The sequence below is a fragment of the Typopeltis vanoorti genome, chromosome 10 (genome assembly GCF_054136105.1).
Source record: "Typopeltis vanoorti isolate ZY-2024b chromosome 10, IOZ_Tvanoo_1.0, whole genome shotgun sequence".
NCBI classification, from domain to species: domain Eukaryota; kingdom Metazoa; phylum Arthropoda; class Arachnida; order Uropygi; family Thelyphonidae; genus Typopeltis; species Typopeltis vanoorti.
In genome coordinates, this window is record NC_143558.1 from 31,163,959 (window position 1) to 31,190,122 (window position 26,164).

The following is a 26,164-nucleotide window of genomic DNA, read 5'->3' on the forward strand; positions in this document are numbered from 1 at the left end:
GCATCACTAGTTAGACATTCTCCTCCCGCCTTTTTTTTTTTATTTAAAGCTCTGTCATCCTTATGTTCTGGGATAGCATAAGTCCTATATTAATAACTAGAGAATTGGTCACCCAAGACACGTTGTTCCTCCCTTTCTTGAGTATTAGACCTTCTCTGCCTCGGGTGCATATGCTTAATCTCGTCCGTGCCTTTCCAGTAGTTATTTACTCTGAGAGATTTCCCCTTTTTTCCCAACACCCTTTCTATCGAATCCCCAAGACAAACCAGTCAGTCTGGTTTGCTCTTAAATAACTTTAGTCTATCTGAGTGAATGGTAAACATTTTTCCTCGGCTCGTTGTTTCTCTTATTCTGAAGTTCACCGGGGATGTTTTTTCGACAATTTCATACAGTCCTGCAGCACTCTTCCCTAGTTTACCTCCCTTCCTGTTGCTAGGTTGTTGTCATTCTAGGAGGACTAGGTTCCTTGGTTTTAAATCCTTATATCTCCTTAGTTTGTTTGCATATGCCCTTGCCATCACTGTCTATGTGTAATGTATGGAGAAACGAATGTTCTCCTGTGAGTTTCTCACTTTTCAAAGCCTTTTGATATACTCCCTTCCATACTGGGTCTTGTTTTTGGGCCTCTATGATGATGGATTTTTCTCAATTTTGAAGATGTGGGGGGGTTTGTTCTTGTTTTCTTCCACTCTTCAGTCTTGTGTATTGAGTTGATTATCCCACTATCTGAACAGTCGTTCTCCTCTGGCTCAGTGTCTAATGATCTGGATAGGTAATCCACAACTATGTTGTTTTTTCCTGGGATGTAATTTATTTCGACCTGAAACTCTTGCATCTCCAGAGCCCATCAAATAATCCTTTGATTCTTATCCTTCATGGAAGATAGGAAAGATAGAGGTTTGTGATCGGATCTTAGGATGGCTTTCTGTCCCGACAACATAAACTTTCTGAGGGCATGCACAATTGCCAGTGTGCATGCCCTCAGACCTCAGAAGCTTTCTCAATGACTGAATAATTCTTTTCGGAGGATGAGAGTTTCCTGCTGAGATAGGCAATAGGTCTAAATTCTCCCCCTTCCCCTTGTTCTATGACGGATGCAACGGTATCATTTGAGGCATCCGCTGAAAGGTAGAATGGTTTTCCAAGTTTAAGGTAAGTGAGGACAGGCAATTTAATCAGCACCAGGTACAAGGTTTGATAGGCATACCTTTGTTCTTACTCCCCCCCCCCCAAGAAAACTTCACTCCCTTTTTGGTTAATTTCACAATAGGTTCCAACAATTTTGAGCACTCGGGAATGAACTTTCTGTAGAAATTTATCATTCCTAAGTACCTCCGAACCTGCCTTACAGATGTCGGGATTCTCGCCTTTAATATGGCAGAGACGTTCTCTTGAGTGGGAGACTATCCCAGCCTCACTTACAACATGCCCCAGATACTCAACTTCCTTCATGAAGAACCGACATTTTGAGCATTTCAAAGAGAATTGTGCCTTGCTCATCCTGTTTAGAACACCCAGTAGGATCTCTTTGTGTGTTTTTAAGTCTGGAGAGTAGATTAACAAGTCATCTTGGAAGCACATGACTTGCCTCTCTAACTGTCCAAGAGAATAGAGTTCATTAGACACTGAAAAGTCATGGCTGAGTTTCTGGCTCACTGAGGAAGTCGACAGAGTTGATACTTTTGCCATCATGTGGTGAAGGCAAAGTATTTCCTGTCTTCTTGCCTAAGGGGAACCTGAAAATAGCCAGAGTTCAGGTCTAATTTTTAGAAGTATCGGGCTCCCTCTAGACCTATTAACAATTCTTTGATGTTGCATAGAGGGAAATCAATAGGCTTGGTGACCTTGTTAACCTCACATAAATCCAGTACAAATCTCAGACTTCCATTAGGTTTCTCCACCAATATGAAGGGGCTGTTCCATCGGGAATTTGATTTTTCAATGATGCCAGCCTTTTCATAGTCTTGCAGCAGTGTCTGAGGTTTATCCAGGTATTAATGGGGGGTCTGATATTGTTTAACATACACAGGTGACTGTTGTAATCTGGTTAGCATGTTCTACCTTGTTAGTGCAGGAAAATGAACTAATATCCTCGGTAAAAACACAGGGATAATGCTGGAACATCAAATGAATAAACTCTCTGATCTCTATCTTATCTTGTTCAGACCTCGATGAGCTAATGGCTTCGAGTAATAACTTCCCTTTTCTAACACTCAGTTCCTCTTCTGAATTTATTACTTCTATTTCTAGTGCTTCATGTGCTCTCCTTTCATTCCTTGTCTTAAATTCTGGTTGATACTTCTTTCCACACAGTGGTATAGTTCTGGTGGTAAAATCGCACATGAATTGGTGTTTCTCCAGGAAATCAAGACCCAAAATGATTTGGTCACTTGTGTCAGCGACCTCCGGGAGAACAAGGAGATCGTATGAGAAGTCCACCAGAAAGCAGGGTATGGAGAGTCCTGCATTCACTTTCAAAATTGCTAACGTCTCAATCTTAGTAATTCCAGTTATCTTCACGGGCCTTAGTAAGCGGGTGGTGTTATCAGGGAACTTATTATTATTTTATTATTATTATGGGCAACTCCAAGTGGTGAAATGGAAAAAATAGTAAAATCGTTTTATGAGAACCTTTACTCATCTAAACAAGTAATCACAGCTCCAGCACCAGATGAAAATTTGGAAATACCATCTGTCCTACCTGAGTAAAAATGGCTATCCACCATATGAAAAATCACCAGGAATTTATGATATAAAATCTGATGAATTAAAACAAGTGCAATTTAGAACGCTCTCATTACAGAGATATACTGATTATCAAGAGCTCCTCAACGGCAGTAAAGTCTTACTGAATAAAAAGGCAAGGATAGAGGATCACCAGGGGTACAGAGAGAGAAGGGAAGGGAAACCCTTATGTCAGGTATAAAACAGACACAGATCCTGATATGATAAAATATGCTAATAATTATGAAGGAATAAATCCCCTTCTACAAGATATCCCACAGAAAAAAGGAAATGGCGCAGATTCACTGAGTCACAATACCTACAAAATGTAGCAACAGCAGAAGTGAAGGGAAGGCTACCCTTGTCACTTATGAGGATTAGTTGAGGAAATCCCGTGTGACATATTGCTCAACACTGGAGCTCATGTATCTGTCATTCCCTTATCCTTGGCAAAAAGGTTAATTGCACTTTGCAAGAGTATATCATCCAGGTGGTGACATTGCAGAAATGAATGAACCAAAAGTTTATATGGGAATTGTGGTGAATGAGGTGGAGGTGAGTAGTCTATTACAAAACCTTAATCTCAATACATCTGTGGGATTGGATGGTATACCAGCTCAGAACAGTATACACTATTCTTAAATATTATTATCTCGGGCAACTCCAAGGAGTCGACAGACTCTTGAGTGAGGCCCTAACATTATGTCAAGAGCAACTATTTGACATTCACACAGTATCTATCATACCTCGCCTTGAACTCATTCATGGTCATAGCACCCACAACAGACTCTGACAGCTTATTCCACTCATTAACCACTCTCCAAGTAAAAAACCTAGTTCTAACAATCCTGCTAACCACACTCTTGCCCAGCTTCCATGTATGGCCCCTAGTCCTCCCACCACCAATCCTATTCTCAAAAATATCTTCTGGATTAATCCTATAGAAACCCTTCAGTAATTTGAATGTCTCAATCATATCACCACTTTTCCGCCTATCAACCAATTTTTGCAACCCACAAATCTTCAACCTGTTCTCATAAGGTTCATTCCACAGACCTGTTATCATCATGGTCACTCGTCTCTGGATCCTCTCCACCTCCTCCCCAACAAGAAGAAACCCTGGTGCCCATATCTGAGCACAATAGTCTAGATGGGGTCTTATCAAGGCTTGATATAGAGGAACAATAACTTGTTTGTCTCTGCATGTTAAAGTATTTTTCAGCAACCAAGTGATTTGATGAGCAGTATTGGCCACTTTTGCAATGTGCCCCCTAAACTTCAACTCCCTATCCACCAACACTCCCAAATCCCTGGCCTCATCAATCTCCTGGAGTACAGTTCCACCAATGTGATATACTGCTGCTAATCTTTTCACTCCAAAATGCATAACCTTACACTTTGCCACATTAAATTGACATCCATTTTCCCTAGCCCAGTCCTCCAAACTATCCAAATCATCCTGCAAAATTTTGATATCCTATGCCTTCACAATTGCTCTACCCAACTTTGCATCATCAGCAAACAAGTGAACACTTCCTCTCAGATCCTTTCCTATATCGTTAATGAACAAATTGAAAAGTACTGGTCCAAGAACAGAACCCTGCGGCACACCACTAGTCACAAGCCCTCTTTTGGACTCCACTCCTGAATAAACCGCTCTCTGGTATCTCTCCATCAACCAACCTCCTATCCATCTTACCAACGCTATATCCATCCCCATCTGCTCCAGTTTACTGATTAGAGTAACATGTGGTATCCTGTCAAAGGCCTTGGCAAGGTCCAGTAGAATCACTGTAAACCCATTACCCTTATCCAGTTCAGCCGTCACTGTGTTATAAAACGTGAGCAAGTTACTAAGGCATGATCTACCCTTCACAAAACCATGTTGTCCCCCATACAGTATCCCATTTTCATCTATCCAGTCCTGTATTCTTCTCTTGACAAATTTCTCCAATGCCTTGACAACGATTCCTGATATGCTAATCGTTTGGTAATTTACAACAGTAGTCTTGGAACCTCCTTTATGCAGTGGAACTATTTTCCCCTCTTTCCACCCCCCTCAGGAATAACCCAGACCCGAGACTCAAATTAAACAAAATGGTCAAGGGTACAGACAATTCTTTAGCCACTTTACGTACGGCACGATATTTTATTCCTATTAACTATTCTAACTCTTAATAGTTAGAACAGTTATTAATGAGAATAAAATATTTAAGAATAGTTAGGGAGAAAGGGCACAATATTTAAGAATAATTATTCTTCTAACCATTCACTATTTTTCTGTTCTGCACATTTAGATATCCATCCAGGTGTGATATATTTTGTTATCTGAACTAACACAGAAGGTGACGTGTTTCAGTTATTGAATACATGTGAATTTTGAAAATTACTGACCTTTTCCTGCATAGTAAACGCACCTTGTACACTGCTATTCAGTGTACAAGGTGCGGACCTCCCAAGACTCGGCATGGGAGGTCCTTCCTAAGAAACACAAAGTCTATCAAGACTCATCGAGGAGAGGTTTCCCCCCCCCCCAAGAAACACAAAGTCTATCATACCACTCCTTAAACTCATTGACCATTCTCAATCTCACCACTCCATCAGAGAATGTATTCTATGGTTCAACCACCCTCCATGCAAAGAAACCACTCCTCAATCTCTTGCTCACAGTTTACTTTCGTAATTTCCAGGGATGGCCTCTTGTCATCACTCCTTCCCTCTGTTCAACCAAGCAAAAGAACTCCCCAGTGTCAACCCTGTAACTACCTTTCAACAGTTTAAAAGTCTCAATTATATCACCTCTCTTTCTTCTATCCACCAAACTCTGCAGTCCACATTCCCTCAGCCGATCCTCATAACTAACATTGTACAGTCCTGAAACCATCTGTGTTATCTGCCTTTGAACCCTTTCCACAGTTAATTTATCCCCTTCAAATGCTGGGGACCAAATCTGAGAACAATAGTCTAAGTGTGGTCTGATCAGAGTCTTATAACGGAATGATAACCCTTTTATCTCTGCAGGTCAGTGTCCTTCTCATTATTGCAGCAATCCTCTGTATTACCTTCACCACCTTTGCAATATGTTCCCTAAATTTCAGGTTTCTTTCAAAATCATCAACCCCAGATCTCTTGTCTCCCCTACTTCCTCCAGTATCACTCCTCCTATAGAGTATGCAGTGTCCCATCGATGTTTCCCAAACCTCAAGACCTTACATTTGCTGCATTAAACCGACATCCCCCATTCATTTGCCTATCAATCTAGCTTATTCAAATCCTCTTGCAGGGCTACCACATCTGCACTATTACTAATACTCCTTTCCAGCTTCGCATCATCCGCAAACAACTGAATATCCCCTTGCATATTCAGTGACATTGACAATGTCACTGATATAAAGGTTAAACAATATAGGTCTCAATACTGAGCATTGTGGGATCTCACTTGTAACCCTCTGCCTCCTTGAAACTGCCCCACCATACACAACTCTCTGATACCTATTGGACAGCCAATCCTGAATCCAGCTGACCAATCTGACATCCAGACTCATGTGCTGCAACTTAAATATCAGCTTATCATGTCGCACCCTGTCAAATGTCTTCACTAAGTCTAAGAAAATGGCAGTATATGCCTTTTCCTCATCTAATGCTCTTGTAACTTTATTATAAAAGGCTAGCATATTGCTAAAACAAGAGCACCCCTTCACAAATCCATGTTGACTCTCACAGATAACATTACCCTCATCTGCCCAATGCTGTATACGATCCCTCCCTACTTTCTCCAAGATCTTAACAACTACTGATGACACACACAAACTGGTCTATAATTAGACACTTCCAGTCTGCTACCGCCCTTATGCAATGGCACTATCTTATATACCTTCCAGACAGACTTTCATTGAAAAGCCAGGTCAAAGGCACTGTCAGTTCCCTAGCACATTCTCTCAAAACTCATGGTGAAATACCATACAGTCCCACAGCTTTACTGACATCCAGATTACTCAGTATTTGAATAACTTTAAGTTAAATTACTTTGAGGCTTTTATAGATATATCTGGTTATTATTAAGAAGGAATCACGTAGGACTGGTTTGCACAATAAAGAGAAATGCAACAAATGGTAAAAATGTGACATGGTTCAATTTCAGCTTCAAAAAATGAACTTGGATTGGTGAGACAAAAACTGGAAGTGATTATTTACATAACAAAAAGAACAGAACATAACATTCATATTTAAAGCATATATTCTCTTATGGATTAGAGCAGTTATTCACATACCATGTTAACTACTATATTCCTAGTATATTATCTATTAAGAGCAGTAATTATAAAACAAAAGATATATGTTGGAGGCAGGGGTGAATATTCTGGGTGTGCTAGGTGTGCGATGCTCATCCACTGAATAGCAATATCACCAATATTATATTTTTGCATTTATTCCCATTAAAGACTCCCCTAACTGTTTCCAGATTTCACATGATTCCTAAAAGTAAACACAATGTACTGATGCATCATGAAGAGGACAGTTTTTCACACACAAACATTGCATCACTTTCGCATTGATAGTCCAGGTGTGCATTCAAAATACATACACCTTTGAGCCATTTGAAAAGATGTATAGATGGCACAATGGATCAAAATCTTAGCATTCTAGTAGTTCTGCTCAGAAGACAGGGTGAGCTCTGAGACAATAGCACTTAGAAGCTGTGAATGGTTATTATTATTATTATTATTACCACCCCAAGACCTCATGGAGTCAAAGGCTCATCTGGGAGGTCCTTTTATCTCACACACACACACACACACACACACACACACACACACACACACACACACACACACACACACACACACACACACACACACACAGCTCATCATACTGTGTTTTAAACACATTCAAACTCTTTGCAGACACCACATTCTCAGGCAAGGCATTCCAATCATTCACAACTTGCACGAAAAAACCTACCTCTCACTCCCCTACTCACACCCTCTTTATACAGTTTCCAGGGATGACCTCTGGTTCTCCCCTGATCTCCCACTATTCTCTGTAAAACCTCTCCAGCATTGATCCTATAACAACCCCTTACCAACTTATAGGTCTCTATCATATATCCCCTCTTCCTCCTGTCCAACAGACTCTGCAAATTACATCTTCTCAATCTTTCCTCATACTCGAATTCCAGAGGTCAGAAACTACCTTAATCAGTCTCCTTTGGACCCTTTCCAACAACAATGCACTACAATAGGTTTAAATTTGGTCTTCCATTTCTTGAATCGTGTGAAGCCCTACACCACGATCTTAATTGAATAGATTGTATGCCTATCTCTAAGTTTTGGAAAGTAATTGCAATTAATTGTTTACAATTTTTTTAAAATTACATAACTTTCTGTTTTTCTAGAACTTTAATAGTGTTTCCTCCTACTCGCACAGCTACAACTGAGATAGGTGGAAGTATGAACATGCTGTATGACTCGTTCTTGTGTTCATATTTTAAATGTTGTAGCCAATTCTTCCATTTCATCTCTAAACGATGCACATGTTACATTGAACAAAATATATAGGAATATTTAAGAAATTCTAGTTTAATGAAACCATTATTTAAATGGCTGGTACATGAATAGAATTGAAAAAATATGACAAAACAAGATTAGGAACTTAAAGAGGACAAAAATGAGAAGCAGTGCAGCATCAAATGTATTTAAGTTTTGATGATATTTCATTTTATAATGTTGAGTAGATATCAAAAATCAGAATGTGCTATCAAAACTAAACAAAGGTCCCACAGTGTTGGATAACTTGGACAACATTACAGAATAGTCTATAACTGACTCAATAATAGATATAAAGATGTACACATATTGGAAATGGCTTCAGGCTTTCCATCTTGCTAACATCCTTACCATTATGACAGCCATTGTGTTAATTCTAACTAAATAACTGATCACCTTATATTTATACATAGCAACATTGTATTAAATTATAAGGAACTCAGGATTCTTAATTTTTTTGAAATTAATTGCTTCCAAATTCCCTACGTAAGGTGTAATACTGTATTACGCTACAAGGGAAGTAACAGAAACAAATGAAATTATTATCATTCAGGCCTCCATGGTGTCAAAAGACCCATCGCGGGAGGTCCCCCCCAAGAACACAAAGTCCGTCAAGACTCATCGAGGGAGGTCCCCCCCAGGAAACACAAAGTCTATCACACCACTCCCCAAACGCATTGACCGCTCTCCCTCTCACCACTCCATCAGGTAATGCACTCCACGGCCCAACCACACTCCATGCAAAGAAACCACTCCTCACCCTCCGCCCACGGTTTCCCCTCGCAACCTCCCAGGATGGCCTCCCGTCATCACTCCCTCCCACTGTTCAACTAAGCGAAAGAACTCCCCACTGTCAACCCTGCAACCACCCCTCAACAGTCCAAAAGTCCCAATCACATCACCTCTCCTCCCCTCCTCCATCGACCAAACTCTGCAGCCCACATTCCCCCAATCGATCCCCACAACCAACACCGTACAGTCCCGAAACCATCCCCGTCATCCGCCCCTGCACCCCCTCCACAGCCAATTCATCCAATTCAAATCCCGGGGACCAAATCCGAGAACAACAGTCCAAGTGTGGTCCGATCAGAGACCCACGCAACGGAATGACAACCCCCCTATCCCTGCAGGTCAGTGTCCCTCTCACAACTGCAGCAATCCTCTGTGCCACCCTCACCACCCCCGCAATATGTCCCCCAAATCTCAGGCCTCCACCAATCATCAATCCCAGATCTCCCGGCTCCCCTACCTCCCCCAGTACAACTCCTCCCATAGAGCACGCAGCGTCCCATCAATGCCCCCCAAACCTCAAGACCCCCACATTTCGCCGTACCAAACCGAAACCCCCCATTCATCCACCCATCCATCTAGCCCGTTCAAATCCTCCCGCAGGGCCACCACATCTGCACCATCACCGATAACTCCTCCCAGCTATTGTCAACCAATCTAACTGAGCACTGTCATTTGTCATGAGTTGCTGTTTTTGTTTCCTGAGTTTCACCTGTTTTTGTCTGCGTGAAGTATGAACTGACGTGGTAGACAACTTTTTAATATATAACTTTTGGTAAATTTATAACTTTTTTGCCCATATTTACAATGTGAAACAGTACTGTAGTTGAAGGAGGTAAGCCTTGTCCTCTTCCAAATTTTACATTTTTGAGTAATTCAAATATACCAACCAAATATAGCATTCTCCTTCATTATTGTATCCTAATATACAGTATCTTAAAACAAACACATTGTCCCCCACTCTGTGCAGATTTGGTTACAATTAATTGATAAATTAAAGTATTCGAAATTATCCTTCAATTAATTGCATTTGCTTAAGGATCAAAGCTGTATAACTGAGAGGAGACCTCCATATAGCCTTTAAAGGAATGCGGAGAACCGACCAAGGCTTCTGACCTAATGTCCAATCCTCACCTTCTCGTGGTGCACCCTGTTGGGTATCTACTTTGATACTGAACGAACGAGGATGGGCTGGCAATTTGGGATTTAGCCGACCAAATTGTATTCTTATTGGTTAAACCAAAATAAAAAATGATGGTACAACATGACAAAATTTCATGACGGCTGGGGCGTCGCCCGGTTAAACAAGGCCCCCATTGTTTTCGCCAGGGAACCAGGGTGAACAGCGAAAAGTCAGCTACTGGAACATATCTGAAAACAAACCCCAACTCAACATCACCAGAGTTAAAGATCGGTACTATCAACGTAAGAAGCCTGAATGGCAAAGAAATGGAGCTAGCTGAGGAATTAGATAAGTACCAGATCGACATAATAGGGGTGACTGAAACAAAAAAGACCAAAACTGGTGAGATCTTTCTGAGCAATAAATACAAAATGTTATATTCAGGCAATGACAATCAAGGAAAAGAAGGAGTAGCCATAGTATTCAACACAAAATACGAGGCTAATCTTCTTGAATGGCAGTCAGTCTCAAGTAGAGTAATGTGGGCAAATATGAGAATGGGGAACTGGACAATGAGACTTATTTGTGCCTATAGTCCCACAGAAGGTTCTACTAAGGTAGAAGTGGAGGAATTTTTTGAGGCTTTAGAAAAAGCAACTGACACAATGAAAAAGGAAAAGTTGGTCCTTGTTGGGGATCTAAATAGCAGAGCAGGAAATCATTGTGAGACATACAAAAATATTTTGGGAAAATTTGGAGAAAAGAGCAAAGCTAATAAAAATGGCAAATATCTGTTGGATTTCTGCTCAGGACATGGACTGGTTATTACTAACACCATGTTCCAACATAAAAATGTGCACAAATTCACATGGAGAGAAGAGGCTAGGAATAAGAAAAGTCTCATTGACTATGTTATTGTTGATAGTGATGTTTTCTCCCTGGTGCAGGACACCAGAGTGTACAGAGGATTTGATATTGGAAGTGATCACTATTTCGTCTTGAGCAGGATAAAATTGAATTTCATATTGAAAAGAATAACATGTAAGAAAGTTTTAAAACGAATAAAAGTTGAGCAGCTCTCAGATGTGAACTGTAGACTAAAATACAGAAATATTATTGAAAAGAAAATGAAAGAGTTTGAGAACAGGAATCAAACCTTGGAGATGTAGTGGCAAACTCTGAAGGAAACATTGATTGATTCTGCCAGAGAGGCATGTGGTGAGGTTGTGTGCAAGGATAAAAAAATCAAAACTCCCTGGTGGACACAGGAAGTTAAAGAGGCAGTGAAGGAAAAGAAGAAAGCATATCAAAAGTTCCTGACAAATAAGTCAGCTTTTACTCTTACAGAATACAGAGACAAATGGAAGAAAGCTAAACAGTGTGTAAAACTAGCTAAACAAAAGTCATGGGAGGACTTTGGCAAGAATATAGAAAATAAATATCAAGAAGGTGGCAAAATATTCTGGAGGTTGTTGAAGAAGCTTAGGAATGGAGAAACGAGTGCTGTAAAAGGAGTTAGAGATGATAAAGGTGACATGAAAATAGGAGAAAAAGATATCCTTGAAGTATGGAGTAATTACTTTGAAAAACTGCTAAATGAAACAAGCAGTGATGACAGCACAGTGATAAAAAACACTGACCAGGCATGCAGTCAGGAATACATATCCATACTTGAAGTAGAAAAAGTCATCAAAGGCTTGAAATGTGGAAAGGCAGCAGGAGTAGATGATATTCGACCAGAAATGCTGAAGTATGGTGGTATAAAAGTCTTACAGTGGCTACACTGCATAGTTCAGAAAGCCTGGACAGAGGGACGAATTCCCAATGATTGGAGTAGAGCTCTCATAGTACCCATATATAAAAAGGGAAATAAAACTGCATATGAGAGTTACAGAGGTATTTCCCTACTGAGTGTTCCTGGCAAGATCTATGCAAGTATACTTGAGAAACGGTTGAGAAGAAGTGTGGAAGAAAAGCTTGGTGAAGAACAAGCTGGATTCAGGCCAAATAGAGGCTGTCAAGATCAGATCTTCACTTTACGACAAATAGTCGAGAAAGCATGGGAATATAACAAAGATCTATATTTAAGTTTTGTCGATTTGGAAAAGGCATATGACAAGGTGCCAAGAGAGAAGCTATTCAATATGCTGCAGTTATATGGTGTCAAAATGGGGCATTATATCAAGCAATACTTAGTCTTTATTTGAGTTTTAAGTCAGCAGTTAGAATTGAAGGAAGTACAGGAAGATGGTTTAATGTTAAATCTGGTGTGAGACAAGGATGTACATTATCCCCTCTGTTATTCATTATCTATATGGATCACATAATGAAGGAAAGTGGTATTAAACCTGATATCAATATTGGAGATGTTAATGTCAGCTCTTTGCTTTATGCGGATGATGTTATACTTCTAAATAAATCCGCTACAAGTCTGCAAGATTCTCTGACTAAATTGAATAGCTGTTGTAATAGATATGGTATGAAGGTCAGCAATAAAAAGACAAACACAATGAAAATAGGCAGAATCATTGAAAATGTCAACTGTGTTGTGAATGGAGAACCTGTTGAACAAGTAAAACATTTCAGCTACTTAGGCACAATTTTTACTGAAGATGGTAAATTAAATATAGAAATAGACAACAGAATCAACAAAGCTGGTATGGTGGGAAGTCAATTGAATAAATTCGTATGGAATAAGAGAGAAATTAGTCGGAACATTAAATTAGCTGTATACAAGACAGTGTTCAAACCAGTTTTAACTTATGGATCTGAGAGCTGGGTCAGAAGTAAAACACTTGACCAAAGACTAGAGACCGCAGATATGAGAGTCCTGAGAAAGATTAAAGGCGTGAACAGATGGCATCAATGGCAATATCATATTAAAACGAGCATATTCAGAAAGAACTTAACATTGTCAGCATCCAGGAATGCATTAGCAGAGCTAATCTGAGGTGGTATGGTCACTTAAATAGAATGGGAGAGGAAAGATTAGCAAAACAAGTGTTCTCTGCCAGGTTGTCAGCAAAACGACCCAGAGGAAGACCAAGATATAGGTGGATTGATACGGTACAAAGTGCCTTAGACGATAGAAATATAAGATCTGATAATGCTGGAGTCTTGACAAGTAACAGACTGATTTGGAGGAAAATTGTAGATAGGAAGTTAGTAATGATGTAATTTTTTCATGTAGTACTGTCATATCCTGTACACCCCTTGATGGTACATGGCAGGAATTTGATGATTTGATGATGATGATGACCAATTAAGATGAGCACTGATGTGCTATACACTCTTAAAACTTTCATATATCGATAAAAATGCAATCATATGGTCAAACTGATGTGAATTTTGTAGCGCAGGTTGTATAAGCCACAAGAGCACACCCAACCGAAATGGGCACCCGATGCCACTGGTTGGAAGTATTATTAGACAATCTACCATCTAAACCAAAATGCCATCTACTACCATTTTTGTTTGTAAATTGCAGGTTCCTTGGGAAATCTGCTCGTATGTGGAATAAAAAACCCAAGTTTCAAGAAATAAAAGTCTACTGCCCCCATATGAGATTGGCTAGCTCACCTTCACAAAAATATGGATGTTGGGAGAGGAACAAAATTCATCCAGATCAGCAGAGGATTGCCCATAAGTGAGAATGCCGTGAAGGATATCATGGCAGGAAGACAATCATGAAGAATGAGGCTGGCATACCAAATCTCTTGAGAAGATGATTGCTGCACAAGGAGGGCAATGAGAAAACCACCTTACTCTATATTTACCTAGTAAGTTATTATGTATGGATGCAAGTTCCAAGAGATAATAAAACACATAATAACTCAATACTTGTGCACGGCAAAGGAAGGAACAAGGCTAGGGGAGCCTTCTTCCTTCCTTTGCTGTGCACAAATACACTCATTGGGACATGAAATGTGAGAACCCTTCTACAAATTGGAAAGTTTGGAGAGAGAGAGAGAGAAATGAATAGATTAAAAATAGCCATATTAGGAATTAATGAGATAAGATGGAATGGAACTGGAGACTATGAGTGATGATTATAGAATCATTTATTCAGGTGATGTGACAGCAAAAAATGAAGTCACAATAGTCCTCAATAAGGAACAGAGAAGAAGAGTAATCAACTTAGTAAAATGTAGCAGCAGACTAATAATAGTAAAACATGAAGCCAAACCAACAAATATATAATAACAAGAGTATATGCCTACCAGTGACCACAGTAATCATGAAGTTAAAAGAATATATGCAGTTATCGAGTATTTGATAAAACTCACCAAAAGTGAAAAATTTATTGTTATTAGTGATTGGAATGCAGTCACTGGAGAAGGAAAAAGATGGCAGAGAGATGGGAAAATATGAACTTCGTTGCTGAAATGAGAGAGACAATAGGCTTCTAAAGAAGAAGGTATACTTGGAAAATACCATGGGTATAGGAAGGTGTTATATCATGACAAAAAACAAATTTAAAAATCAAGTAAAATAATGTAAAGTTACCCTGGAACTGATGCAGACATTGACCACAATTTGGTTTTATTGAAATGCAGATTTCAATTCAAAAAGCTGTCAGAATCAAGGAAAAGGCTCTATATTCCATTTGAGATAACCTAAAAATAGAGGAAACCATAGAATCTATAAACAGAAGACTGATGAAAGCATTAAAATTGCTGAGAGCAGAAAGATAAACACAGAGTGGAATCATTTTAAGGACACAATCATCAAGGAAGCCAGTGACTGCACAGGAGTGAAAAACTGGTCAACAAAAATAAAAACCTCTCCATATGAAGAAAGTAAGGAAAAATTTAAACTGAAAAATATGATAAACGGAAAATGCAAAGAAGCAAAAGAACAATGGTATGCCAAGAAATGCAAAGAAACAGAAGATTTAACCAAGACTGGGGAATCAATAAAGCATATAACATTATAAAAGGAATGAACCAGCAGACAAAACAAGAGACAGGGTTAAACAAAATAAACATGGGAGCATTCTTATAAAAAAGAAATTTCTGAAAGATGGAAGGAATATCTAGAAGAACTCTATTAAGGCCAGAAAAGATGAAACAAGGCTTTATGCAGAAGAAATTCACCAATCCATATTATTATTATTAAGAGAGACCTCCAGGGAGTCAGAGACTCATTGAAGGAGGCCACATACTTATTCTTGAATTTATTCACACTGCTTGCACTCACAACATCCAATGGCAATCCATTCCAATTATGCACCACCATCTGAGAGAAAAATCTGGCCATTACACCCTTCTTGGCAGCCTTCATTCTCAGCTTCCAAGGATGTCCTCTCGTCCTTTCCCCACCCTCCATAAATTGAAAAATCCCATCAATTGAAATCCTGTATGATCCTTTCAGCAGTTTGTAAGTCTCAATCATATCGCCCCTCTTTCTCCTATTTGCTAGGAGAAAGAGGGGGTGATCTACAAATTCTCAACCTGTCTTCATAATCAGTATTCCACAATCCTGATATCATTTTTAACACTCGCCTTTGTACTCTCTCCAATAAATCAGAATCACATCGGAACCCAGGAGACCAGACCTGCGCACAATAGTCCAAGTGAGGTCTTATCAAGGCCTTGTAAAGAGGCAAAATAACATCCTTATCTTTACATGTGAATGTTTGTTTGAGCATTGCAATTATCTTTTGAGTTGTATTTGCAATCTTTGCCACATGGTCCCTGAACTTCAACTTCCTATCTATTAACACTCCTAGATCCCTAGCCTCATCAGTTTCTTCTAGCCTAATCCCACCAATATAATACAACATTGGATAGGTAATCATGCCGAAGTGAATGGCTTTACATTTACTGCCATTGAACTGACACCCATTTTCCCATGCCCACAATTCCAGCTTATTCAAATCATTCTGCAAGGACTGCATATCAGCAGCATTCATGATTACCCTGCCTCTCTTTGCATCATCAGCAAATAACTGTATGTCATTTGTCAAATCTTTCCCAATATCATTAATGTACAGATTGAATAACAGTGAACCAAGCACTGATCCTTGTGGTACACCACTTGTTACCTTAAACCTTGCAGACTCAAGGTTTAAGGTAACAAGGTTTCAGATCCCCCGTATAAAATTCACTTTTTGATATCTGTCAGTCAGCCATCCTCTTATCCATGCTAATGTTGTATAACCCAAATCCATTTTCTCCAATTTATTCGGCAGTCTGTCACGTTGTATTCTGTCAAAAGCCTTAGCAAAATCCAAAAGTATCATGGTGTGTCCATTCCCCTTGTCTAGTTCAATGGTAACATTGTCATAGAATGTGAGCAAGTTGCTAAAACATGACCTTCTCTTAGTAAACCCATGTTGTTCATTGCAAAGCAGAGAATCACTGTCAACCCATTTCTGAATGCAGGCCCTAACTAATTTTTCTAAAATCTTCACCACCACTCCTGAGATACTAATTGGTTGATAGTTTGATACATCGGTCTTTGCACCACCCTTATGCAATGGAATTACCATGCATTCCTTCCATTCCTGCAGAATCTTCCCTGTTCTGAGACTCATATTAAACATCCTGGTCAAAGGAATGATCAATTCAGCTGAACACTCTTTTAGCACACATGCTGATATTCCATCAGTCCCTATTGCTGAATTCTTATTCAGTTTGTGCAACAGCTCTAATACCCCGGCCTCACACACTTGCGTTTCTTCATCTAGTGAAGAGGTAACAGCAAGCTCAATGTTGTGTTCACTAGGTTGATAGCTTTTAACAAAATGGGCACTCATTAACTGAACAACCTGTTCTGCATCAGTAACCCTCACTCCATCTGGATTTAGAAGAGTTATTCTTTCATATTCATTCTTTCTTTTACTTGCAGCATATCAATAGAATTCTTGTGGGTTGTCTTTCGCACGCAGAGCCAGTTTCTTTTCATAATCAGACTTTGCTTTCCATACAACAGTTGTGACTATTCTAGCTTGCTGCTTATAACGTTCATAACGGACGTCATCTTTATGCAAATGGTATTCCTTCCACATCGTCCTTTTCTTACGAATCTCTTGCTTAATAAGATTACACATCTATCTGACTCCTACTCTATTTATTCTTCGAACTCTCGGGTCACATTCTGATATCGCATCATTTAAATATTGTTTAAATGCTTCCCATACACTGTCAATATCCTTTCCATCCAGCAACCGATCCCATTCCACTGAACTCAGTATACTCCTTAGTTGGTCAAAATTTCCTGTAGTTCAACATGTAACCTATTCTGAATGGAACATTCATAAACTTAGTCACTTCCCAAGTGAGTATTGCATGATCACTGTCACCAACTGGAGGCAGAATAGTTACGTCTTTAACTGAAATGCCCTCTGACACTATAATCAAATCTAGTACTCTTTGACCTCGAGTTACTTCTGTCACATGCTGCGTGAGGAAGTTGTCCTGTAACAGCTCAATAAATGCATTTTCATTCTTCTCATGAGATTCTACTGCCACCCAATCAATATTTGTATAATTAAAGTCTCCCATTATGATTACTCTTTTTGCGCTCACCTTTTCTATTTGGTGATGCATTTCTTCATCACCAGCAACCGATCCACCAGGTCTGTAACAACACCCCACTATGTAATTTGTTTTATTAGATTTCACCTCACACCAGATTGCTTCAAACTCACTGCCATGTGAAATATTGTTAGTAATATTACTACATTCATAGGGCTCAACTCTAACTGGATTTAAATCATCCAATATCATTAGCAGCATGCCCCCTCCTCTCCTATCCACTCTATCCTTCCTAAAAATACTGCACCCATGACACTCGATACAAGTTAATAGGTCTGATTCTGATAGCCAGGTCTCACTAATTCCTACAATCTGAGGTCGCAACATATTGACTAAGGCAACAAACTCTACTCCTTTGTTTCTGATACTCCTAGCATTCGTGTACAGACATAATAATCTACCTTCATGTTCTTCAGTATACCCTCGTTTGCAGTGTGCCTGACCCAATTGGACAACTTGCAGATCTCTATTCTTCTTTAATGCTTTACACATGTAAACATCTTTGCACACATATGATTGGTCCGAACCGGACAAACACAAACCCGAAATCATTCTCACCTCGTCAACATTCCCATGACAAATCTCATTCCCATCATTAACACAGTTATATACCATTTTCGCTCTTACACTCACATTCACATCATTCCTCCTTTTATAATTTAGTTTCCCTGACTCTCTGTGTTAGGTCTCATACCAGTTAATAGTTTTTCCAGACTCCTGATACCAAACGAATTCAGGTGTAGGCCATCCCTCTTATACAAATCCAATCTTCCCTCACTCCACACATCCAAAAACACATCCATTCCTTCTACATAGCCTATGCATTGAATTGTTTGCCATCATGGCCCTTCTTTTGGATTCATTTTTGTCATAGCAAGGTAAAATACTAACGATTTTCGTTTTCTCACTCTCGCCTCTTCCAGCAACCCTTTCATGTCCTCTCTTGTACTGAACCAGGGGTGCGCCGGCCATATGTGCGATGCACACAGGCACCAAAGAGGAGGAAATACTTTTAAAAAAACGTTTTTTTAAAGTTATTTTTTATTGGATGGGGGGAGGAATAGGGGTGCCAACTAGAGTTTTGCACACAGACAGCGGACACTACTGGCGTACTACTGGGTATAGGGGCGCCAACTAAAGTTTTGCACACAGGCACCAGACCCTACTGGTGTGCTACTCGGTATAGGGGCGCCAACTAAAGTTTTGCACACAGGCGCCAGACACTACAGGACTACAGGTGCGCCCCTGTACCGAACTTATCACCAGTTAAATCATTCATACCTACTACAACTACCATTTCATTTACTTTTCTTTTCTGTTTTTGAATTACTAGATAAATTTGAATGGTGTTAAACAAACTGTCTCTTCTAACAAGGCACCAGGTGTTGATAATATTCCCACTAAATTAATAAAATATTCAGCCACCACATTAGTGCCCACACACATAACTAATGTGCTATAGGTGCTATGGCCTTTTGTGTGTGGATCAGATTATATACACACACACACCCACCCACACACACACACACTGGGGGGGGCAGAGCCTCCCCCCTGGCACCTACACCACAATTTTTTTGTTTTTTTTTTGTGAAAGTGTTCTTATTCACAAAAATGAATAAGAACTTTCCAGATGTTAAGTATAAGGTTCTAGTCTCTGTTCAAGGTGCTGTGTGAATCAATCACTATAGAAGACTCCTTAAGCATTCTAGCAAGAAGATTGTCACCTAAGTATGGCATGGCATGGAAGCAGACAGCCAATCCATATCATGATGCTCAGAGAGGTGTTCAATGAAAGCAGTTCTCTTTCTGATAGGGAAGAAGTTAAAAACTTCTTCCCTATCTGACCAATGTAAAGCTTTCCACAAGAACACGGAATCTTATATACCTCAGGATACCATATAAATGGAACTTGCCTTTAGGCAAAGGTGGTAAATTTTGTAGGATGTGGAACGGTTTAAAAAGGTAGGTCGGACATTAATTCTTCTTAAAAAATGTGCTATTTGTTCGTTCCACCTATGCTGTCCTTGTAATTAATTTCTAGAGCTGTACAAGCTAGCTTATTGGAGAATAGCAGTTTGTTCAATAACTTTCTTGAATAGTCATTTAAAAAGAATTGGCAGCAGACGATGCTGTTAGCTACTTGGATAGTGAAAAGCAAAACTTGAAGTTCATCTAATGTTTGTAACAAAAACTACAAGTTTCATATTATAATTCTAAGGGACAGTCCCTGTCACTACGGAGAGTTACCCTTTCCAGGTTATCCTATTTTGAGAAGCTATAAACACCTTTTCTAAGATTGTATACTCTGACTGTCCTCCTCCTCTTCTTTTCCCTGGTATTTTTCCTTCTAATATGTTTACAATCCATTCATTATGTCTCCATACATGTTCCAGGAATTTCATCTTTCTTTCTTTCTGTGACTGTCTTCTTCAATACTTGGTTCTCTTCTATTTTATGCAAGACTTCATTAGCTTTTCTTTCACTCCTAGCAATACTCTCCAACAGTATATTCAAAACTTCAGTGTACCAAGTTCAGATTCCAGTTATTTTTGGGTACCCCCTCGTATGCTCCCAATATGCTTTGCCCATTCTGCCTGGTTCACCCCTGCCATGACATGGCAGCTAACATGACTTACCCTGCATTATTATTTCTCTGACTAATAATATAACACACACACACACACACACACACACACACACACACACACACTACTCTTTGATGTCAGTCCTGTTATTTATGTCATCAGCTTCATATACATTCCTATTTATTATTATTATTAATTTTTCTCCAATTATGTAATAGGATTCTGTAGAATATTCTATCAAATGCCTTACCAAGTCCAGCAGTATCTTGGTATAGCAAATTACTTTTATTCAGCTCAAATGTCACTTTATTATAGAAAGTGATCCTTCACAAAGCCATACTCTCACCCACTCAAGCCTTAAAGCCTAAATCAGTATGCATGCTACCAATACCCCATCTGATACACCTGAGATACTGATCACTTGGACTCTCATTTATTTAACTGAATTATCCTTCTCTTTACACTCTGCCTGAGACCATGCCAGAGCCGAGCTTTAAATTAAAAATTACACGTTTATATTGGAAGGGAATCAATCGTTCGATGCTATTGGCAGACTCTCCCTCAATGAGTCTTTAGACTCCCTGGAGGAGTCACATAATAATAATAATATCTTATAAAAACTTTCACCACTTTTTCTAAGGCGTTGTAAGAGATGGCACTTGATTTCTTGTGATTAGATTTTTTGTGTGTGTGTGGGGGGGGGGGGGATATGAGAAAAATGTATACAAGTTTTGTACATTCTGTTGAGGGTAAACCTTTAAGAAACTGTCACAAACATGGTTAATGTGAGTGTTGAGGCTGGTGTGGTCTGAGCAGATAGTTCCAGCTATATGAGTACGTTTTAATTACACCATACTACTTAGAGGAAGGTGGTGTGAAGATGAATACTTGTGTGGGTAAGTTTTCTGTAGATAGAAAAGAATAGGTACAGATGGGCAATTAGTATGGTGCAAAAGATGATAGACAATTATTGCTGCATGTTTTTGATGATAAAACAGATCCTAAGGTGTTGGGTGTAATGGTGTGCTAAAAGAAGCATTTCTAACATATCCATAACATGATGAAATGGAAAACATTATCAATGATATAAGTATACTTATATCATACTACTTTATGATATAAGTATCATAAGGTAGGCCTGTGGAAAGAGGAGTCTATCACACCTTTATTTACTTTTTTTTTTTTCAAGTATTTCACAAATACGTTGCTTGAATAGTTTGGTTATCAGTTTCTTAGATTAACCAATCAAATACACTAATATTATAAAAAGCCAAATGGCTATTTTTTCTGGCGAAGTTAATTAAATTATGGGGATAAAAATCCCTTATTATTTTACAGCCAGTATGTGAAACTCTGAGATTGAAAACTATGATCTAAGAGTTATTTCTTAGATCTACGATCTAAGAAACTCTTGGATCGTGGTTTTCGATCTCAGAGTTTCGCATACTGGCTGTAAAATAATAAGGGATTTTTATCCCCTTAATTTAATTATACTAATATTATCTTCAACTAGTAAATCAAAGATAGTATTATAATTTCCAATGCTCTATGGAGCTTGGAATAATTACTAATATTCACTATGGGAGTCTCCATATACACTCTACAGACTACAGTAACTATAATAACTACTATTTTACCGCAAACCAATTTAATCAGTGTGTATGCTAACTACAGCAACAACACATTTTTCTCACTTTTCAATGTCAAAACATTAGATTTTGGCATAGAAAAAGTATAAGTTAATATTTGCTCAGAAAAATTCTTATACAAATTGCAACATAGTTTCTTATTTCACTAAATGTTGCACCCCCCTCCCTCCACCACTGCAATATTATTATTATTATTATTATTATTCTGACACCTCCAGGGAGTCCAAAGACTCATCGAGGGAGAGTGTGCCGACAGAATCGAACGATTGGTCCCCTTCCAACTACTAACCGTGCTTAAACTTACTTAACTAAACCATTAATAGCAGAGGCTCTACCAATCGACCAACCTTTGCGGCCAATATCTTGTCTGCATAAATCTAATGAGTCCCCCCCTCACCAATTTATAGTCTTAGTCATACACATATATATATCATATAAAAAACTTTCAGTATAAAATTGTTTAGTACATACCTGAAGCTTTCCACATATTTCTTTCTTTTCCATGATTGTCAGATACACTGAAAGAATTTAAGCTGCTATTATGTATTGCAATATAAATAATTTTAAAGTTGTTTCTTTCATTGCTTTCATTCAGGTTATAAAGTATCTCTCATGAAAATATTTCAAAACTATAACACTAACAGATTCTGAAAGCAACTTTTTTGTAAATAATTGCTTTTAAAATTACTCATATTCATGCTGCACCTCCATACACAACTTGCTAGCTTCTTTCAATCAACCATCCCTGTAACCAAGATACCAATTGAGTATCAATCTCCATTCTGCTCAATTTCAACAGTAGTTTATCATGCAGTACTTGATTAAAAGCTTTAGGAAAATTAAAAGCTTTAGAAAAAGTGATCTAGATAAATCTAGATCACTGTATAACCATCTCTTCTGTCCAATACACAAGTTACTCTATTATAAAATGCAACTAAGTTAATAAAGCATGACTACCCTTAACAAACCTATGTTACTCTCTCAAAAAATTTCCACTCTCATCAATCCAGTTGGAATTCTATCTCTAACTAGTCTCTCTAACATTTTCACCACTATGCCTGATATGCACAGCCTTACACTTTGACACTATTGACTTGAATTCTCCCTTATACAGTGGCACTATATTTCCCTCTTTCCACTCTTCTGAGACTGTTCCTGTTACCAGAATTCTGTTGAACAATTAAGTCAAGGGCACTGCCAGCTCTTTAGCACATTCCCATAGTGATATTCCATCCTGTGCTGCTGTCTTATATCACTACCTATACTATGGGAATCTTAGAATATTAAGAGGCATCAAGGTTACTTAATATTCTAAATACTTCCCATCCTTGAACTATCAGTATTCTGTCCTCCTTTCTATTGCTATTCAGCACCACTCTTAACTCCAAAATGTGCCAAAACCTTGGATGAAAGAATCAGAAGTGAAGTGTTGAGTTGATTAGATGTTAACAGGGCAGTAGGAATGGGCAACATACTACCACATATTTTCAGGTAGCAATGGTGGTGCAATAGAAACAAGTGAGCACAAGAAGAGAGTGATAAGAGTATAGAAAGATAAGCATGAAGTGGCAATGGACTTTATATTAAATAGTATAATTGGAGATATGGAGAATTTGGAGGTAGATGTCAACTGTGTTTCATGAATTCTGAGTGAGAATAGGTTACTTGGAGAGAGAAAGAGAGAGAGAGAGAGAGAGAGAGAGAAAGATGGAGATACAGAGAAAGGAAGAGTGAGGTATGATAAATGAGTTTATTTGTGTGAAGAGAGAGAGATTAGGAGATTCAACAAGCTAACAGATGTGAGAAGAGATGCAAGAGAAATTTATGAGAATAAGAGGAGAGAGAATGGGCAAACAATGGAAAGAGACGGAATGAAACATTTTGAGAGAGTACAGAGGAAAGAACTAGAGACATGAGTGGAAGATGAATGATAAGTGAGAGAACAAGGAGGGAAAGAAAAGGAGAGATTGAGGAATGCATTCATTCTCCCATTTCCCTTCTTGAGAGATGGGAGATGTATGATGGGAATGTATGGTCAAACAGAATCTGCAGGAAATAATAATAATAGGTATAGAAACACCTATTAAGACAATGCAGTGATGTTTATGCAAATACCAGCAGTATCAGGAATAAAGGAAATGAATTGGTAAATTGGAAATGGTACTGATAACTCCAGCATGTCTAAATATTATTAGATTCAGTGAGACATGATTGACAGAAGATGATGCCCTAACAGGAATAGGATGGGCAAACAGGGTGATGGAGTGCTATACTTCCAAAACCATTAGTGCAATTTCCTTCAAAATTCTCCACTCTGAGAATTTCTAAGGAAATCGAACTAATGATTTTGGAAATGTATTAATTGAGGTGGATGTGATCAGGACAGGATATTTAGTGAAATGTTGATGTAGGTCATGAAACAATGGTGAGATGAACAGAAAATGTTTAGGCAGATGTGTTAAGATAAGCACTACTCTAAACTAACCCCCATGAAATACACAAAAAACACTCAGACATTTCCACCACATCTTCAGCAGATGTGACTTTTGTTTACCTGCAGCAACTAAAGTTGGTCTTCCATATTCACCCTTTCTTCTACTAGCAACATAACTATAGGATTCTCTAGGATTTTGTTTTGCTGCTTCAGCTGATCTCTTATCATATGCCAATTTTTCTTTCCTTACACTTGTCACCTTCCTAGTTTGCACCTTATATGCCTCATGATGCTGATCAGCATCCTGTTCTTTATAGCTCCTTCATAACATCCTCTTTCTCAGGTTCCTGCATAGCTGTTTGCAGATGATGCAAACTGGGGAGAGCAATGCACAGTCAGGCTGACGTTAATGCCTTACAAGAGGACTTGAATAGATAGAATGAATGGGCAGGTAAGTGGAACTGTCAGATCAATGTTGCCAAGTGTAAGGTTTTTAGATTTGGTAAGCATCAATGGAATGCAAAGTATACACTTGGTGGGGGAAACTTTAACAGTAGTAGAGGAGATGAGAGATCTAGGAGTGATGGTGGACAAGGACCTGAAATTCAGGGGCCACATTGCACAAGTTGTGAAGACATCACATCAAATAATGGCAAAGATGCAGAGAACCCTGACACACAGAAAGAGAGGCTATGATTCCATTGTATAAGGCTTGATCAGGCCTCATATGGATTAGCGTGCACAGATTTGGTCTCCCAGTTTTCATGGTGATGAGGATATGCTGTAAAGGATCCAGAGAAGATTCACAAAGAAGTCTGTGATCTTTGGAATGTGGAGCACGAGGACAGATTGAGAGAATGCAAGTTGCAGGGCCTCGTGAATAGGCGAAAGGGGAGGGGATATGATTGAGACATATAAACTGGTCAGGGGTTGTTATCAGGTAGACATGGAAGAGGTTTTTCATAGAATTGGAGAGGGAAGCAGAACAAGGGGCCATTGCTGGAAACTGTATAGGGAGGGTGTGAGATGCAGGTTCTTTGCATGAAGGGTGGTTGGTGAGTGGAATGCATTGTCTGAGTGTGTTGTGGATGTGGACACATTGAATCAGTTTAAGATGCGGTTGGATGAGCATTTTATGCAATAGTGAGTACCTCCCATGATGAGTCTCTGACTCCATGGAAGTCAGGATGGGTTAATAATAATAATAATTCACCCATTTCACTCCTACTTTATCTTCCAAACCTTAGGAATACAATCTAACACTGCTATAAGTAATTTATTCCTACGGTCTGGAAGATAAATGAAGTAGGAGTGATATGGATGAATCATGGGATTTGTCCATTTTGTTTCATCCCAACCACTACCGATTTCTCTTCCATTCAACTGATTGAACCACCAAACAGTTTTCTCAATTTATAGTAGTCCCCCTGCTTTGCAATTCCATACATATCTCTTGCTTCACAAAGCTTGTACCTGGTGAGCCACTCCCCATGTCAAACCACACGATCAGAGGGCAAATAATTCCTTTGCATAAAGGAGGATCTAAGTCTAAGGTAGCAAATTATAGACCAATCAGTATCTTAGGAAGAGCGATGGTAAAAGTACTGGAAAAGCTGGTGAAAAGAGAATTTATAAATGGGTGATACTCTAATGAGAGATAGCATGGCTTTGTGTAGGGTTGGTCATGCCTTAGTAATTTATTAAACTTTTTACAATAGAATGACAGCTGAGTTGGATAAATAGAATGGATACATGATGATCCTGCAGGATTTT

General features: G+C 38.9%; 1 protein-coding gene across 6 annotated transcripts in view; it reads right to left on the reverse strand.

Moving 5' to 3' along the window:
* The window catches only part of LOC150102306 (uncharacterized), a 263,333-nt gene that overhangs the window by 202,158 nt on the left and 35,011 nt on the right, over window positions 1–26,164 (reverse strand). For all 6 annotated transcript variants that reach the window (XM_090399073.1, XM_090399072.1, XM_090399068.1 and 3 more), the window contains exon 2: window positions 22,429–22,475. In XM_090399073.1, coding sequence (XP_090255199.1) covers window positions 22,429–22,475 — 47 coding nt within the window. The remainder of the gene's footprint in view (window positions 1–22,428; window positions 22,476–26,164) is intronic.